The sequence below is a fragment of the Phyllobates terribilis genome, unplaced genomic scaffold (assembly GCF_046119375.1).
Source record: "Phyllobates terribilis strain yellow unplaced genomic scaffold, ASM4611937v1 Scaffold_2__4_contigs__length_985480577, whole genome shotgun sequence".
NCBI lineage: Eukaryota > Metazoa > Chordata > Amphibia > Anura > Dendrobatidae > Phyllobates > Phyllobates terribilis.
The window spans coordinates 861,786,307-861,806,501 of record NW_027362762.1 but is presented as its reverse complement, the minus strand read 5'-3'; the positions used below and the strand labels follow the sequence as shown (position 1 = coordinate 861,806,501).

The 20,195-nt window shown below is 42.9% G+C and overlaps 1 protein-coding gene across 5 annotated transcripts in view; it reads right to left on the bottom strand.

Moving 5' to 3' along the window:
- Positions 1–20,195, bottom strand: part of ABR (ABR activator of RhoGEF and GTPase) — a 424,780-nt gene that overhangs the window by 120,250 nt on the left and 284,335 nt on the right. For 4 of the 5 annotated variants that reach the window (XM_073667980.1, XM_073667981.1, XM_073667985.1 and 1 more), the window contains one exon: positions 19,332–19,392. In XM_073667980.1, coding sequence (XP_073524081.1) covers positions 19,332–19,392 — 61 coding nt within the window. Of the gene's footprint in view, positions 1–18,521; positions 18,689–19,331; positions 19,393–20,195 lie in introns of those variants that run through there. The other variant, XM_073667986.1, reaches the window with a different exon arrangement.

Below are 20,195 nucleotides of genomic sequence, written 5' to 3'. Positions count from 1 at the left end.
TATGTCTCAGAGGGTCTATAAAGCGTATTAATGTACTGTAAAAGTGCTGACAATGGCTCATCCAGACGCTCTTTATACGTCGTTGTGACATCTGCAGTCACTTGGACACTTGAGAAGATGAATATCTGACCTCCGAGTGGTCACCTGCTAGGAGAAATAATAGGTCCCATTGAAATGTGAAAGATCCACTTAAGCGCTATGTACTTGTGCTGAAATGTTTTAACAATTTTTATTGCTTATTAAAAGGGATTGAATGGTTCAGAAAACTCCTGTTCAGCAGGTGTTGTCCCCCCCTCCCTGCTATTAGGTAATTCCTTGGGAACAGGGGAAGGCGTTCAGCTCCTAATACCCCTGCAAATTTGCTTATGACGAGAGAAGTGACCACTGGGTGATCATGTCTTCTGACATGACGCAAGTGGGAGGTGAAGCACTGCATGGCGCCCAGTGCAATGCTTATTATGGCACCTTCCTACATTAGGGCTGAACAGAGTCATTATACAGAAGTGGCAATAAGTCACCAGAGATTTCCAGCCCAGATTCAGCAGTATGCATTTGCACTACTGCAATAAATATTGCCAAATATTGTCAGTTAAAGGGGCTGTCCAGGGGTAATTTTTTATTTTGCCATAAGTTGCTATCATAATAGAAAGTATTTGTCATGAAAAAAATTCTTTACCTTTTATTATTTCTTTGGTCGTTTCTTGGTAGAGAATAGCACTGTGCCACATGGCTACAGAACGGAACTTTGGCCAATGCAATAAACAGTCATGTACGGGCTGATCCTCCGCTACACCGCTAATGAGCGAACGCTGCAGATTGTGTGTGTAATGCAAATTTATTACAAAGTTTCACTTATTGTTACATGGAAATTGAAAGCCAATGAGATGAAACACTTCATCTCGGATCACCTGTCTCACTTTCTTGATTCATTTGAGGTCTCACTACAGACTTGTCTAACTGGGCAAGGTGGGACTTTTTGATGTAAGTGGACAATTTAGGGAATATTCACATGGGCCAGATACACAGCGGATTTTCCATGGAAATGCCATCCACATGCTGCGTAAATTGACTTCAGCTGGGGATTGTCACTGTGCTTTTCATCCTTTGGTGCAGCAGATAAATCTTGTGTGAGGAGAGGGTAAATGAACATAATAATATTTTTTTTATTTCCATAGCGCCAACATATTCCGCAGCACTTTACATTTTAGAGGGGACTTGTACAGACAATAAAAGACATTACAGAATAACAATAATCACATAAATCAACAGATACCAGGAGGAGAGAGGGCCCTGCTCGCAAGCTTACAATCTATGAGGAAATGGGGGAGACCCGAAAGGTGGATGGTAACAATTGCTTGTATTGTACGGTCAACCATCAATGTAATAAATAAGGTATTCACATAATGCTCAAAGAAAAAGTCACCAACCAGTATGTGAACAAGTACAGAAACAGAAGTCTATTAAGTACACAGGGGTGTATGAACAGATGATACGAGGGTCCTGATTTGGAAGGAAGTGTTGTATGGAAATAAAAAAAGGAATAGTTAGATAAGTGAGGTGAGGCGATAGGCCAGTCTAAAGAAATCCGTTTTTAGGGCACACTTAAAACTGTGGGTATTGGGGACTAAACGAAGAGTCCTGGGTAGTGCGTTCCAAAGAATTGGTGCAGCAGGTGAGAAGTTTTGGAGACGGGAGTGGGAGGTTCGGATTATTGAGGATGTTAATCTTAGGTCATTAGCAGATTAGCAGAACGGAGGGCACGGGTAGGTTTGTAGACTGAGACGAGATGTAGGGCGGTGCTGAAGCATGCAGCGCTTTGTGGGTAAGGGTGATGAATTTATATTGAACTCTATAGCGGATGGGTAACCAGTGCAACGACTGGCACAGGGTGGAGGAATCAGTGTAGGGGTTGGCGAGGAATATGATCCTGGCTTCCGCATTCAAGACAGATTCAAGGGGAGAGTTTAGTAAGAGAGAGACCGATTAGTAGAGAGTTGCAGTAGTCCAGACGAGAATGAATCAGAGCGACAGTAAGGCTATGTGCCCATGATGCAGAAATGCTCAGGATTTTTTCCTGAGCGTTTGTGCATCTCCCTGGCAGAAAAAAACGCATGCGAATTGTACATGCGTTTTCCTGCCAGGGACATGCGGATGTACAGCGTTCTTCACTTGCATTTCCGCATGCGGGTTGACAAGCGCTTTCCAAGCGATTTTAGCATCACTTGGAAAGTGCATGTCAACTTGGTCACACTATATAAATCCATGCAAACAGCATGGATTTATATAGTGTGACCCGAAAATGTCAAAAAATAAAAAAATAAATCTATACTTACCCTCTGATGGCCCCCGGTGTCTTGTTTCGCTCCGTTGTCCCTTGCCGGCAGCGGTACACTGAAGGACCTGCCGACGTCAGCATCGCGTGACCAATCATATGACTATGACGTCAGCGCAGGTCCTTCAGTCCATCACGAACTGCCAGCATGCGAGGAGGAGCGCATCGGGGGCCACCAGAAGGTAAGTATATATTTATTTTATATTATTATTATTTTTTTTTTTTTACAGTTTCTATGGTACCTGGGTGTGGATGAGACTCTCCTCTTCTCTAGACCTGGGTACCATCCGCACATTAGAACGCATGGAATGAGCATCTACATATACAGTGATGAGCAATCCATGCGGTCTAATGCAAGTCAATGGCGGCGAAAACGCAGCACTTCCGCAAAATAATTGGTAATGCTGCGTTTTTTTCTGCAATGATAATCCGCAGTGGAAATTTCCGCAGCATGTGCACAGCACATGCGGATCATCATTGGGGAACATGGCAGGTCTTCTACCATGCGTTTTTTAAGCGTTTCTGCAGCGTTTTTGCAGCTGCTGAAACGCTTAAAAAACGCATCGTGGGCACACAGCCTTAGGCTATGTGCCCACGTTGCATTTATGAAGCAGAAAATTTCTGCTGCATAAATGCAAGTCCTCTCCCGGAAAAACGCATGCGGAATTCCGCACGCGTTTATCGCGCTTTTTTCGCGCGTTTATCACGCGTTTTCCACATGCGGAATTGCCTTGCGTTTTTTATGCATTGAACAAAGGCAATTCTGCTTGCGGAAACGCAAAATTAAATGACATGCTGCGGATTTTTGAACGCAGCATAAACGCTGCGGAAAAATCCGCAGCATGTGCATAGAACTTGCGGAATCCCATTGGGGACCATGGGGTGCGTGTTACCAAGCGTTTTTCAAGCGTTTACGCTGCGGAAATTCCGCATCAAAAACGCTTGAAAAATGCTACGTGGGCACACAGCCTAAGAGTTTTTGCAGAATCAAAGGTAAGAAAAGGTCAAATTCTAGAAATGTTTTTGAGGTGAAGATGACATAAGCAGGCGAGTGATTGGATCTGGGGAGAGAAGGAAAGATCTGAATCAAGTATGACCCCGAGACAGCGGGCTTGTTGCTGGGGAGTAATGGTGGAGCCGCACACGGAGATGGCAATATTGGGCATAGGTAGATTAGTGGAGGGAGGAAACACAAGAAGTTCAGTTTTTGACGGGTTCAGTTTCAGATAGAGGGAAGACAAAATGTTAGAGACGGCGGAAAGACAACCACTGGTGTTTTGTAATAATTCAGGGGTGAGGTCAGGAGACGATGTGTATAATTAGGTGTCATCAGCATAGAGATGGTACTGAAAACCAAATCTACTGATTGTTTGTCCAATAGGGGCTGTGTATAAGGAGAAGAGGAGGGGGCCTAGGACCTGTTAAGTATCTGTTGCGCATAATCTATGTATAGAAAATTCATTTGTGTCTTTCTCTAAGATAAACAGATGATATTTTAAAAATCTAAAGTACAAATTTTCTGCGCGATTCGACTTGCGGTGCAAATTGTGTCACGGTAATTATTTTTGGCCTTGCACGATGGATTTCCTCTACTTCATTGGAAATGGGTGAAATCTGCTGCAAAATTCCCATGTTATAAATGCAGAATTTGTACCTTAGCGGTTGAATCTATAAAAGAATTTGCTGTGGAAATTTCGCCCCATGTGCACGTAGCCTAACTCCATTTCCTTTTTCTCTTTTGTCTAAATTTGCCAAAGACAAAGCAAAACCTTGATAAAATAATGCAAAGAAACCTAAGCAGCTTTCCAAATAATGTCAAGTAATTCCTTGTTATCCCATCTGACCCATATTAAAATGAGGCAAATAAAAAGAGAATATTGACAATATCATCAGATTCCTCTTGACTTTTCATAAATTAAGTAAATTACCTGAGAGCTAAAAGATATACTGAGATTGCATTGTGGCTCTAGGCTATGGGAACCCGAGAAATTGCCCTACTTTCAGACAATTAATATGTCGGAGATTGCACATATCTCATTAGTGCTTAACTTTAATTGTCGCTGGCCATATTCCAGTCACTACAGGGAAATTAAGGGTAAGAAGCAAATCTGTCTAAATCACTGATGCAACAAAGGATCGCTTCTTCCAAGACGAAACTTTTGCTGTAGGCGGCTTTTCCCATCAGTCAACAAACGATGATACATGTCCTTATCAGATACCATCGCTCTCCCAGGATTAATGATGCCGATCCCTGCACTGAATATCAGTCGATGGCATATGCCTGTGGAACAGAGATAAGTGACGTCCATACACAAACACACAGGACAGAGACATTAGCAAAAGACTGGAAATCCTGGTTATGTCCTTCCTCAACTAACCTTGAGGGCGATGAGACCTGAACCTCAGGATGTGCACAAGAAGGAGAACAAAACATGCAGAAAAAGAATAGTAATGACCAACATGGTAAATCCACATCAATCCTTAACAAGGGGGCAACAGTTGTCATTTTAGACCAAGTAGAGGGGAACATTTGTTGCTTAAGTTCTAGCTTAGTTTCAGAATCGGACCCATTTATTAAAGGGAATCTGTCAACTATGTAATCTGAGATCCGCATGATGTAGGGGCAGAGAGCCTGATTGCAGGGATGTATTACTTACCGGGTGGTTGCTTGATGCAGTTTTGATAGAATCCCTCTTTTAACTGCTGTAGATGTGCAGTGCTCAGAATGCTATGTTCCGTGAAACCCCGCCCACACCGCTGATTGGTAGCTAATTTACAGTGTACACAGGAAGCAGCCAATCAGTGCTGGGGGCGGGGTTACACAGATTAGCTGGAATGACTGGCGTGCAACAACTAGTCTTACAGTTATAATCTCTTCCTGATAAAACACTGATTGTATTGAAACTACAGCAAACTGCTGATCATCATGCTGCTCTCAGATTAAGTAGGAAAACACTGCACAGATTCCCTTTAAAGATGCTGCATATATAATTTAGATATTTTAGTGTACGGACAATGTGGCTGCAAGGAATCCATTAAAGAAAATCTCTGTATGAAACCAGAGGGACATATAGGTATTATAAAAGGGCTCATGAACCTCTCTGAAAGGCTTAATACGGCTTTGTAAACAATACAGCCATAATACAGTCATCTGCATGAGTATTTGGCTTGGGCTACACGGTCATGTGTCACACAACATGAATATCAGGGTGGTCAAATTTGGTTTCGGGACTTGTCTGAGACTAGTTGTCATCATGTAGCCCCCCTTATGGTAGAACCACATATGTATAAAGCAAGAAAAAAAATATGTCACTTACTGGGCTGCTTACTGTAGTTTTGATAAAATCACTTATCACTAGAGGACTAATAAACCTACTGACATGTTGTCCTCCATATTCTTGAGCTCTATATGACCCCGCCTCCACCACTGATTGGCAGCTGTCTGCATATGCACACAAAAGGCTGCCAATCGGTGATGTGGGCGGGGTTATACAGAGTTTAGCATTTAGAGCACTGGGAGATTTGAAGCAGAGAAAACTGTGATTTAATAAAAACCACAGCAAGCAGCCCAGTAAGTGACATCACTGGAGTTAGGGTCTCTGTTTTTACACTATGCTGCTCTCTGCAAAAACCTGGTGACAAATTCCCTTTAAGAGTGGGATTAGGTGATTATTTAATGTGTAAGGAGGTTTCCTGACCTCACACAATGGCAGAAGTCAAGGAAAAGTGGGCTGAAGAATGTTAGACTTCAAATTTGCTCAATACTCTTTTTCCCAGAACTAATAAAACACTTTCCAAGGTCTGTCGGCAGCTTTTTGCCCTTTACTGATAGAAATAGTATGCTCGGAGTGTGCATGCTAATAGTGGTCATCAGAAATGAAGGATTTACAGCTATCCCGTGTATATATCCAGTGGCACGGCACCTTGGTCAATAAAAATTAAAAAACTAAAAAAATGTAGAAAATGAAAAAGCATGTGTATCTTAGTCCCACTACAATTCAATTCATACATCATCAATGGTAGATGGTACTATAAGCAAGTGTGGTCAGGTCTGTGGTTTATAAAGCTTTACAGTGGCCCACGTGCATGAATAAATGAAAAACGAGTGAATTACAAAACACCAGAGAGGCAATTTACCCAGAAAACACAAGATATTAAGTTAGTATTTAAGAAGAATGAATCATCATCCTTTATAATCCCAGAATAATGAATGAATGAATCTCCAAGCTGTTGGCGGTGCAGACGTGGGTTATTATGCCTGACATTACGAGCCGGAGCATGTAAACACACTGCGCCGACACCACAGCTCAGACCTTTTCACTCCAACATTAAGCAAACGCATCCCACTCTTATTTTTTTTTTTTACTGCTAGTCAGACACAATGGCATTTGTGCTCCGCCATACAAGCCACTTCCCCTTAACATCAGCATTATCCTTTTGTATGTATGTGCTCCGCAAAGAAGCAAAGAGCCAGAAAGTGAGTAATAAAGCAAAGCAGTAATAAGAACATTCATAACACACGATATCTATGAAAGCAGATAGAATATAATGAATATTCACATCCTAGTAAAGTGCTTCATCATGTAACAATCCTAAAGTCAGATATATATGGACATGTGCGAGATATAAGACCGCCATACCACATTCTACCAAGCATTCACCATATGGTTAAAAGGAATAGGTCAGCAGGTTTTGTTATGTATTCTGGGCATAATATAGGGAAAGACAGCCTGATTCCTACAATGCATCAATTACTGTGCTGCTTGCTGCCGTTCTGATAGAATCCCAGTTTTATAAGTTGTACATGTAGCAGTGGTCAGAATACTGAGCTGTGTAACCCCGCCCACACCACTGATTGGCAGATTCCTGTGTACACTGTCAGCAAGCTGCCAATCAGTGGTGGGGGCGGGGTAACAAACATTAGTTGGATTGGCCTGCATGTGAGCCCTAGTCTTGTAGAGATAATCTCCTGCTGATAAAACACTGATTGTATAAAAACTACAATACACAGGCTAAAAAGTGACACATCCTTAGAATCAGGCTTTCTTGCACTATAGGATACTGCGCTCAGATTAAATAGTATGCAGAGTTATATTTGCCGTGATACATAGCATATCCAAATATGTCATTTAGGAGTCATCCATCATAGACGGTGCAAGACTACTAATAGTGGTATTACTGCGCCGTTAAAGGGGTTCTCTGGTCATATGATACCGATTAACAATATCAGGTCAGTGGCGGTCAGACACTTAACACCTCTCTGGAGCGGACATAGTCAGAAGAGGGCCCCTGTGCAAGAACAATATATAGGCCCTTTGTAGTCCAATAGTTCTTCATAATGCACAATTCCACCTGCTTCGGAGGGTGGTGGGCCCCATTACATCTTGGGACCCTGTGCCTGCCACAGCCTCTAGTGAGCTGTAATTAGGTGGCTGGATGTATACATGGAACAGAAGTGTACAGCACAGCTCTCCTTTACGCGTAGTGGCCACTGCCAGATACTGCAGGTCAGCAGTCTTATGAATAGAAGCTGGTGTGCAGTACTCTGTAGCAGATACAACATATCATATTTTTGCAATTTTTAAAAAGTATTTCTAAACTTTCTTATCCCTAGGTAAGCAATGACATCACCTGGCATAAATCGCTGCTGTACAGCTAAGTAGCAGCTGAAGTCACTGGGGCATTTAGGAAAACCAGCAAGTAATTTTGATCAGTGATTCAGAACAAAAACAAACTTGTAGTAATGTGTTTAAAAGAAAAAAAAAACATGGACATGTGAACAGTCCCATAGATTATAACGTGTACATGTTCAATCCATGAAAAATACGTATCGAAGATGTACAAGAAAAACTCTGCCTTACTCTGCTATAAGGACGCCGGGGCGAACATGCCTGGAGCAGAAGAGAGGAATGGTTTCCACTGAGGAACAGACCGGACGCTGGGCCAGAGCAGCACAAAGCAAACTGCTCATCTCTACATGTAGTATATTTGTAGTGGATTCTGTACAAGCTTCCGAATGAGGTGTAAAACATTGCACTCACACAAGGATGATAAAATGTTTGCAGGTTTGAGGGCATGCAGTTTATTTCTCTGGAGGTTTGGGATTGTTAGAATTGATATATCATAAATGAATGTATAGGCTTTGAATAAAGTCATGATTTAGCCAACTATGATAAAACCGAGAACAGATCTAGAACATCCTTTGTTCCAGTAAAAGTACTGGGATGTCCTCCAACCATAAATCTATAATATCTCTACACAATGGTCATCACCAGGGATCCGCAACGTGTAGCTCGAGAGCCACATGCGGCTCGCAGCTGTCTGCCAGCTAGGTGCATTAGCACCAGGTGTAGCAAATGGCTATTAAGAGTAGATCTCTAGATGGTGACTTGTGTGTAGGCCTGCACAGAAGAGCAGATCTGGATGGGGGTAAGATGGGAAACCTTGAGCTTGTCATACTGCATTGGGGTGATTTCAGTGCAAAACTTTTGGCTGTGATTATACTGGTAATAGGGGGCTCTGGGTGTCCCTACTGTGAGTGGGGCAGGAGCTGGATGTGGCTTGTGACCCTCTTTCATAGCTGAATGTGGCTCTGCAGATCAGGAAAGTTGGGGACCTCTGGTCAACACTATGCTCAGCATTCAGAAGCGCAGCTGAAACTGCCTGGGATGTGATTACTTTCAAGAGACCCTTCTAACAAAAAGTGTGATCATCAAAGTTGATCAGGAAGATTAGGTTAAAGGGAATCTGTCAGCAGGATTTCACCCTCCCAAGATATGTATATGTGCATGTAGCTCCTTCAAAGACAAGTCCAGCAATACCATTGCATCGCCAGTCTGATTCTCCAATACCGAGAAATCAGAGTTTGAACTGATATGCAAAGGAAGCTGAAGGGCTATGGTAGATCTGAAGCCTCTGTCACTCCAGCTTTATTCCCCGCACTGCACTAACTCCTCCTGCTTGACTGATGCCTCCTTTGCATGAAATCACACAGCTGAGAGGCTGTCAGTCTAAGGCTGTGTGCCCACTATGCATTTTTTAAGCATTTCTGCAGCAGCAATTCCACCACGGAAACGCTTAAAAAACACTTGGTAGAAGGTCTGCAATGGTCCCCAATGATAATCCACTGCGGATTATCACTGCGGAAAAATCTGTAGCATGTCCATTAATTTTGCGGAAACGCGACGTAATTGCCGCCATCTTGCATTGAATGGCATAATATACGGATGACTACATGCGGATATTAGACGATTCAATGCGCGGATGGTACCCGGGTCTGGAGAAGAGGAGACTCTCCTCCAGACCCAGGTACCATAGTACCTGTAGTTAAAGAATTAAAATAAAAAAAACCCATTATACTCACCTTCTGATGGTCCCCGGTCTCCTGTACGGTGCGTCCGATGTCTTCGGCGGCTCGCGGTGGGGTAAAAGGACCTTCCATGACGTCATTTAGTCATGTGACAGGTCACGCGACTGCTAACGCCGGCAGTCACGTGACCTGTCACATGACTAAATGATGTCATGGAAGGTCCTTTTACACCACCGCGAGCAGTCGAAGACACCGGAGAAGGAGACAGGGGGCCATCGTAAGGTGAGTATAACTTTTTTTTTTTTTTCACACTATTGATGCAGCATTTGCAGCATCGTAACTTGGTCACACAATATAAATCCATGCTGGTTACATGGATTTATATAGTCTGACCAAGTTGTCAAGCATTTTTCCAAGTGATGCTAGAATGCGGAAATGCATGCAAAAATGCTTCACAAATGCTTCTACCTGGCAGGAAAAACGCATGTAAAATCTGCATGCATTTTTCCTGCCAGGGAGATGCAGAAAAAATCCGGAGCATTTCTGCTTTGTGGGCACTTAGCCAAACAGGAGAAGGTGGTGGTGCTGAGTGGGGAATAGAGCTGGAGTGACAAAGGCTTCAGATCTACAATTTCATTTACATATCAATTATATTGCTGATTTTTCCATAATGGAAGAACGGACTGGCAATGTAAAGGTATTGCTTGACTTGTCTTTGACAGAGCTACATACGCAATTTGGGGAGGTGAAATTCTGCTGAAAAATTCCCTATAATGAATTTCTAATGGCTTTTCCGCTATACATAGACGTAATAAAAATAAATAATCCAGATTGAAAACCGTTTTGGTTTTGCTGCATGAAAATGGAAATGTTTAGGTGAAAGAAACTGATTACTATATTATTTGAACTTTTACATTAAGCCACTCTGCACGTCTCCAATTCTACATTGCCAGGGGTGATTGCAGGGAGACATGCTTCCTGAAATGGAACAAGCATCCTATGTAAGGGAATAAGCCGCATATCAGTGACCGCAGGAAAGATGCTCCAAGGTGTCACTTACATTCTTTATAGTATTGAAATGGAATATGGAAAAAAAAAAATCAATAAATCCTTGTATGTTCAAGGTTATATTTTTTGAGAGATTTCTGTAAACGCTGCTTGTTCAGCAGAACAAAGATAAGAGAGAGCGTGAGGAGTTTCAGAATAACATAGTTAAAAGGACTGTCTTATAAAGACAGCCCTATCCATATGCCATAAAAAAGTTTTATGATTTGGAGGACTGTGAATGAATTTTAGCCATTATATACTTAAAGTGTTTTTTCAACTAAATATATTCATCAACCCCCTTCACAATCCCAAAAATGGGTGCCCCAATCTTTCCTGTGAATGGAGGGTTAGTGCGCCTGAGTGACCACAGCTCCATTCACTATTATGGGACTGACGGAGACAGTCGTTCATCAGTGACCGAAGTGGTGGTCACTTGTGTGCACTACTGCACCCATTCACATGGAACCCCTGTACTCAGGATCACTAAGGGTCCAAGAAAATTGGACCCCAAGAGATCATACATTATCTATTCTGAGAATAGATTATAAATATGGATTAAAAAAAACCTCAGAGAGTAACTATGCAGCCAAAGTGAAAAACTGGACTAAGTGGCCATACTTTGGTCATTTTTTTGGGTTATCCCGAAATAGACTTTTCTATTCCTTATCCGTGACTGTTTGCAAAAGTGACCAGAATTAGTGCATCCATAAAGGTTTCCACCTTTACATAAGACCAGAGAGGGATCTCTTGTGATCTACTAAAGGAAAGCAGATGATCCAGTTATTGGGGGCTATACATATTATCTAAAATTACATTGATGCCATTAAAAGAGCACATGTGTCAATGGGGGTTAGCCTTCTCACCTGTTTGTTGAGTGTGCTCATCAGTGTGGAAAGTATAAAATACATAACGAACAAATGATCGTTATGCCGCATACAATCCTCACAATGCAGATATACTTGAACCCGCCTGCCTATCCACCATCCTAGATGGACAAAAGTATTGAGACAAGCCACTTAATTCCGATTTTTCATTCAGTACATCCAGCCCCTCGCCGTGCCGTCTGGCTTTACTAACATTAATGAAAGAATGGTTCGTTCTAAAGAGCTCAGTGATAGCAGAGCAGTCCTGGAATAGGAGCCATCATTGTAACTAGTTAGTTCATGACATTTCTGCCATGAGCTAAGCGTGGTATTATTAAAAAGGTGGAAGGAACCACAGAAACTCAGTCAAGAAATGGAGACCATGCAAGGTTACAGAACGAGGTTGCCGAATGCGGAGCAGAAAAATGGTATACAAGCCCCCAACGTACTTCTTAACTCAAGAACTGCACAGCTCCCAATCTCCTCATTAAGACTGCGTGCACACGATGCATTTTTCATGCATTTCCGCAGCGGAAACGCATCAAAAACGCATGGTAATCGGCACCCCATGGTCCCCAATGGCATTCCGCAATGTCAATGCACATGCTGCGGATTTTTCCGCAGCGTTTCTGCAGCGCTCATAAATAAGCAGCATGCTCATTAATTTTGCGGAAGCGCAGCGGAATGGCCGCCATTGACTTGCATAGAATCCGTGTCTGTACATTTATACAAGCGGATAACATGCGTCTCAATGTGCGGATGGTTCCCAAGTCTGGAGGAGAGGAGACTCTCTTCCAGACCTGGGTACCATTGTACCTGTGAAAAAAAGAATAAAATAAAAAATAAAGTTTATATTCACCTGTCCGGCGGCTTCTCTCTGCTTGCCGGCAGCGCTTCTCCTTCCAGGACCTGAGATGACGTCGCGGTCATGTGACCGCAGGCTATCTCGCGATGTGCCGGCAACCCGGAAGAAGCCAGGACGAGCGCTGCAGCACACGCCGGGGCATCGGGGGTGAGTATAGCTTTATTTTTTTTATTTTTACGGTCACACTATATAAATCCATGCTGTTTGCATGGATTTATACAGTGTGACCTAGTTGTCAAGCACTTTCCAAGTGATGCTATCGCCTGGAAAGTGCTTGTCAGTCCGCATGCGGAAACACGTGCGTTAACGCATGTGGGTACGCATGTGAATCCGCATGTATTCCAAATGTATTCTGCAGGAAAAACGCATGCACAATCTGCATGCGTTTTTTCTGCCAGGGAGATGCAGAAATTTTATGCTTCATTTCTGCATCGTGGGCACATAGCCTAACACCAGCACAAAAATTGTGCACCAGGAGAGCTCCATGGCATGGGATTCCATGGACGAGTAGTTGCATTCCAGCCTTACATCACCAAGCACAAGGCCAAGCATTAAACGGAGTAAAATAAAGCCACCACCACTAAACTCTGTAGCAGTGGAAACGTGTTCTGGTGAGTGACGGATCACACTTCTCTACCTGGCTTCTGATAGATAAATCTGAGTTTGGTGAATGCCAGGAGAACATTATCTGCCCAAACGCACTGTGCCAACAATAACATTTGCTGAAAGAGGGACTGTTATTCAAGGTTTGACCTAGACCTCTTAGAACCCCAGAGATTGGTAAGTTCTTCTCCGTCGTAGGCATAGGTGATAACTTCCAAACTTTGACCAACCCCTTTAATGTTTCAGCATACCAAGACAATTAGGACAAATGTACACTACAGTTCAAAAGTTTGGGGTCACGCAGACAATTTTGTGCTTTCCATGAAAACTCAATTTTATTTATCAAATGAGTTGAAAAATGATTAGAAAATATAGTCCAGACATTGACAAGGTTAGAAATAATGATTTTTATTTGAAAGAATAATTTTCTCCTTCAAACTTTGCTTTCGTCAAAGAATGCTCCCTTTGCAGCAATTACAGCATTGCAGACCTGGCATTCTAGCTGTTAATTTGCTGAGGTAATCTTGAGAAATTTCCCCCCATGCTTCCTGAAGATGCTCCCACAGGCACTCTTCCAGCATCTTTTCAGTTGTTCGGCGTCTCACAAATGTTCTCCTGTGTGATCCAAGCACCTCAAACTTTGATTCGTCTGTCCATAAAACTTTTTTCCAATCTTCCTCTGTCCAATGTCTGTGTTCTTTTGCCCATATTAATCTTTTCCTTTTATTAGCCAGTCTCAGATATGGCTTTTTCTTTGCCACTTTGCCCTGAAGGCCAGCATCCCGGAGTCGCCTCTTCACTGTAGACGTTGACACTGGCGTTTTGCGTGTACTATTTAATGAAGCTGCCAGTTGAGGAGCTGTGAGGCGTCAATTTCTCAAACTAGAGAGTCTAATGTCCTTGTCTTGTTGCTCAGTTGTGCAGCGGGGCCTCCCACTACTCTTTCTACTCTGGTTAGAGCCTGTTTGTGCTCTCCTCTGAAGGGAGTAGTACACACCGTTGTAGGAAATCTTCAGTTTCTTGTCAATTTCTCGCAAGGGATAGCCTTCATTTCTAACAACAAGAATAGACTGTCGAGTTTCACATGAAAGTTCTCTTTTTCTGGCCATTTTGAGAGTTTCATAGAACAAACAAATGTAATGCTCCAGATTCTCAACTAGCTCAAAGGAAGGTCAATTTTATAGCTTCTCAAATCAGCCAAACCATTTTCAGCTGGGCTACCATACTTGTGCAAGGGTTTTCTAGGGTTTTCTAAATATCCATTAGCCTTCTTACACAGTTAGCAAACACAATGTACCATTAAAACACTGGAGTGGTGGTTGTTGGAAATGGGCCTCTATACACAATATATAGATATTGCAATAAAAACAAGACGTTTGCAGCTAGAATAGACATTTACCACATTAACAATGTATAGTGTGTATTTCTGATTCATTTAATGTTAGCTTCATTGAAAAAAAAATGTGCTTTTCTTTAAAAAATAATGAAATTTCTAAATGACCCCAAACTTTTGAATGGTAGTGTATAGTGTTGAGCGAGTATGTTCTGTTAACCCTTTCGGCGAGTATGCTCGGGCCGAGCTCCGAGTATTTATAGCTGCTCGGTGATATGGTTGAATCGCTCCCCTGTGCATGATTTGCAACTGTTTGACAGTTTTATTACATGGGAGGAATGTCTATTTCTTACACATTCCTCACATGTAATAAAGCTGTCAAACAGTCGCAAATCATGCACACGGAGCGATTCAACCATATCACCGAGCAGCTATAAATACTCGGAGCTCGGCCCGAGCATACTCGGACAGAACATACTCGCTCAACACTAGTAGTGTATGTTTCCAAATGTGTGTGTAGGGTTTGGGGAAGGTCCTTTTCTGCTCCAGCATGACTATTGCAGTACAAGAAGCAAGATCCATAAAGACACGGGATAGGTAAATTTAGACTGGGTCCACACAGAGCCTGGCCTGACCTCAAACCCATATGATACCTTTGGGATAAACTAGAATGGAGATTATGATCCCAGCCCTCTCATCCAACATCAGTGTTTGATCTAAAAAATGTTCTTCTGGAAGAATGGGCAAAAAAATCCCATTAGAAAAATCTTATAGAAACTCTTACCAGAAGAGTAAAGGCTGTTATAACTGCAAACTGGGGATCAACTCCATATTAACGTCTAAGGATTTAAAATGGGAGGTCAAAACCTCCTGTGGACATATTGTGGGGGTGTCCCAATACTTCTGTCCATATAATGTGTATTGCAGTGAGATTATTTTTGTTCATGCATATACAATATCCTTAAAAGGAACTAGAGTCAAGAACTGGAGCAAGACTCTGGTGTGGAGCATGGAGGTGCACTTCACTCTTCAAATTCTTATGAATCAGGAGCATCTTATTCCTTCACGCCCCCTCATCAAGACCGGCGAGAAAATCAGGGCGTACATGTCTATTTAGCAATCAGCTATTATTGATGGGGGGAATGGCAGGCAATCATTTATTTCCTGCAGGTTGAGTAAAAAAAAATGCAAAAAACTTAGTCTTAGGCTTAGTGCCCACGATGCAGAAATGAAGCAGAAATTTTCCTGAGCATTTCTGCATCTCTTTGGCAGAAAAACGCATGCGGTTTTTGACACGCATTTGACGTGTATTTGATGCGTTTTTGCCATGCGTTTTCCCAATGCATTGTACAGGCAAATAAGCATGCAGAAAAACACAAGAATTGGTCATGTCCGTATTTTTTCTGCGAGTAAAATCTGCGCAGAAAAAATGCTGACCATGTGCACAGAACTTGCAGAATGTCATAGGAAGTCATGGGATAAGGTATGCAATGCGTTTCTGGAGCGTTTACGCGCTGCAAATACGCACCAAATAAACATCGTGGGCACACAGCCTTATTGAAAATCTACAATTTTCATCTACAGTTCATAGGCAGACTTATGTGTCTTCATGGTTGTAGGCTACAAATAAACCCGGTTTGGTTGACGCTGCAGTCTAGTGTTAGTCAATAGGAGCTTTGGCCCCAAATGGCAGGGTATTTTTAATCAAAAATATTTACAAAGATACCATTGTCATTGTATCGAAGCATGAACAAAGCCTTTTCTACTTATGCAAACTGATCACTTTATTTCACCATTGGCTTTGCATTGAAGTTACTGGATACAACAATCTTCAGTCCTTTCCTTTGTCTAGCCCCTTAGTAGCGCAAGTGTCTGAACATACATATTTTTAGGATTAGTAATAAGTGACAGCAGAGAATCGGCTATTACAAGGCTAATAACACAAGAACACTGCTACTATGATTGCCATAGGTTCAGAGACCCGTCCATCTATTTTACTTCTTGTATGCAATGAGGTCAATCATGCCGGCGTCTATCGCATACAATTCCCCACATATTAGCAGCGAATATCACTTCTATCTCCACTGCCAGTCAGACAAATCAGTCGCTTTTCAAGAGAAAGTGAAGTTGAACTTTCATTAGCAAATCTACAAGGCGGCATGTGGCTGCATAATCAGCATCCAGGTTCTGATACATGGCCGAAAATGACTATTTGGAATAGAGTTTTACTGAGCGGTGTATTATTCCAGCAGCGCAGCGCCTAAAGTGGCAGATTTGTCTCAATGCTGTCACATTCCATGCAATCAGGGAACGTGCACAGCAGATAAACAATGTAGGTTTTTTTTGTGTGTGTCAGGTAGGGCCTTGTGGCTAGAATTGGTGGAGAGAAGGGAGGGATCCCATTGCATCCACACACTCCATGACCTGAGCTACCGTAATTAGACTCATTACAAGCTTGCTTTGACCGCGCCTTAAAAAAAAAGGGGGTGTGTGATTCAATCACGTTCTGCTCCTGAGGAACCGAACACACTGTGGCAACTCCTGTGGGACCCACTGTCACCAGGAGGAGTGCTATGGACAATGTGTACAGAGATGCCAATCATTTTACCCAGAAAATGGCGACCCCCGAGCTAACTGTCCCCCTAAATTGGCACAATATGTACATTTCTATATGAATTACTACTGATTCATAAATACAAATATGTTTGTGTGTGCGCAGGAGAGTGAGTGAGTGGTGGTGGTGTGCGTGCTGGAGAGTGAGTGTGCGTGGTGGTGGTGTGCGTGCTGGAGAGTGAGTGTGCGTGGTGGTGGTGTGCGTGCTGGAGAGAGTGTGCGTGGTGGTGGTGTGCGTGCTGGAGAGAGTGTGCGTGGTGGTAGTGTGCGTGCTGGAGAGTGTGTGCGTGGTGTTGGTGTGCGTGCTGGAGAGTGAGTGTGCGTGGTGGTGGTGTGCGTGCTGGAGAGTGTGTGCATGGTGGTGTGCGTGCTGGAGAGTGTGTGCGTGGTGGTGGTGTGCGTGCTGGAGAGTGTGTGCGTGGTGGTGGTGTGCGTGCTGGAGAGTGTGTGCATGGTGGTGGTGTGCGTGCTGGAGAGTGTGTGCGTGGTGGTGGTGTGCGTGCTGGAGAGTGTGTGCGTGGTGGTGGTGTGCGTGGCGGTGGTGTGCGTGCTGGAGAGTGTGTATATGTAATATACATACATACAGACACATACACACACTATATATAATTTAGAACACATATATATATATATATATATATATATATTATAATATATATACGTATACACATACACACACAAATATATATATTTTATTATTATATTTTTTTATATTAAGAACAATTCTAAGTTGTAAATGTAGTAACTCATAGCTGAGTATTTAACCACCCCAGGCCACATAACACTATACAATGTATAATATACAGCATAGCCACTACAGGGCGACAGGATCTCACCAGCTGACCCGCCACAGCAGACAGTCACCTATGTCCATTGTTTAGTCAGTGACCTGAATGCATCAGTCTGCAGTGTGTCTGACCCTCCCAGAACGCACGCTCCAGTCATGCACAGACCTCCCCATGCTTAGAAACCAGAGTTTCATCATTAGGAACGCCCCTCGCCACAGGGCAGACTTTACAGCCATAATACTTCCAACTAAATGCCAATGCACAAGCATCAATGAAGGCGAGTGCAAATTCCACGAAACCCAGAGCTCTCATTCTCTCCCCCTGGACCAGGAGACACATGGCCGAGTACAAGACCCATTTACAACTCTATTCTCCGTCCCTGCACTTTGCAGAGGATGAATGCTCCGCTCTCGCCAGCCACTATAACGTAAGACAAAAGAGCAAAGCAGCTGGAGACCAACAGCGGGAACGTGGCTATAGAAGACAAATGGAAGAAATGACACAATAGAGAATGACAGCCTTGTGCAGTGAAGCTTGCAATCAAAAAAGCAACGGCTACCGAAAGCTTCTCCTACATGAAAGCGAGAAACTGCTTAAAATTCTCATGTAAGAGTATATCTCTGAGCGACAGATTTGTTGTCTCCCAAATTAAAGGGATATGAATGAAATACAAGTCTGATTGAATGAAGCATTCACTCCTGTCAATAGATCATAAAACACAGACCACAAATAAATCACATGCAGAAGAGAAAAGAAGATCCACTTTACCATAAGTGCAATTACAGCAAAGACGGAAGATGAAGAGAATTTCCATTGCCCCAGCATCCAGCCATGTCTCATCCCACTCCCCATCACCAGCCGGCACAAGCCAATCTGCTAGCTTCAGCACAATAGCAGCCACCTAACATGCAGGCTACCACATAGTCACAGACATGCACTCCATGCAATGAGCAAAGGGGGGAGGGATGTAAGAGGAGGAGCGGGACAAGGAGGAGTGTTCAAGGTGGACAGCATCGGCATTTTAAAGAGGGATTTAGAGAATTTGTTTCCTCCTCACTTCCATGCTTTTGAAGGAATGCATTGTCCCCGAAGCAATAGCTAGTGCACACAACCGTGCCCAAAACGAGAAGGGATCTAAAGCAAGCATAAAAGAGCATTGAACAGCTGAGCGAATCAATGAGGTCATGAAAGGCTTCATTGAAAAAAAAAGCTGAACTGAGAAGGGGTAGATGGCAGGGTACAATGAGATAGGCAGCTTCAGATGCAGAAGAACCAGGCATCCTCCTGGTCAAGTGCTGCCAGTGCTCTGGCACTTAAAGGGTGAGTTCACTAAACTGGAGTCTGGTGCAGATAGCACTAATCAGGGCACTATTATCTTTCATGCCCTAGCTAGCAAATCACAGAAGTGACCTTGAGAAAATGTGTTCCCTACCATGGCTCAGCTCAAACAGCAGATGTTCAAATGGGCAAAGATGTAGCAAAAAAAAAAAAAAAATAAGGTGATCATAGGATGAGAGACTGAAGCAACAGACACAAAAGCTGGAATATATGACGAATAGGCAGAGAGGGGATCAGTACCTTCCATGGTAACAGACGTCGGCTGCTCCTTCGAGTCCTTGGGTCCCTTCACCTTCAGATTCTGAAAAACACAACTCAAGTCAGGAGGAAGCAAAAGGAATCATCATAAGTATATTATCTGACTATCCTATATAACGGTGTCCGGGGATAAATAGTTTGGTCAATTCTACAGTTCTATAGTAGAGGAATAGAATCTGCACCATATAGTTCAAGGCAGCCGTCGCCGGCCAATGGTACTGCCTCCTATACATCAGGGCATTTAATAACACAGCACTAGTGGGTACTTATGCACACTAAACCCAAGGGGCATTCAAGTCTCACTCTGTGCTGTAAATCAGCCCACCCCGAGTGCCATCGTGCCCCCTGAGCTACTTGTGATTAGCCATTTTATGAATAGATCAGGGGAGATTTATCAAGTTAAATGCGTTAGAAACTGATTTTCACAACCTGCACCAAATTTATTATGTGTGTTTTAGACTCTCTTCATACCTTCGCCAACGAAGGGGAATATCCTTGCTGAAAAAAGGGACTGTGCCTAACATCAGCACAATGCGCTAAACTTGTGACGCACATGTCTGGCCCAAAGTAAACCAACTAAAAAACATTGCGTAAACTTATACTAGACAACCTTATGACAAAGCCCCAATTTTCAACTCTAACGTGTTCTTTCCACCAATATATTGACTTACCCCTAAAGATTTTCATCTTCTCAAGGGGTAAGCAGAAAACATGGATCCAACTTTTGTGGTCAAACACTGCTATTTGGATACAAGGCAGAGATATGAAGGGAAGAGGTGCTATTTGATTTTTTGAGCTCAAACATGGATGGAATAGATAGCAGACAATGATAGAAGAGTCCCTCGT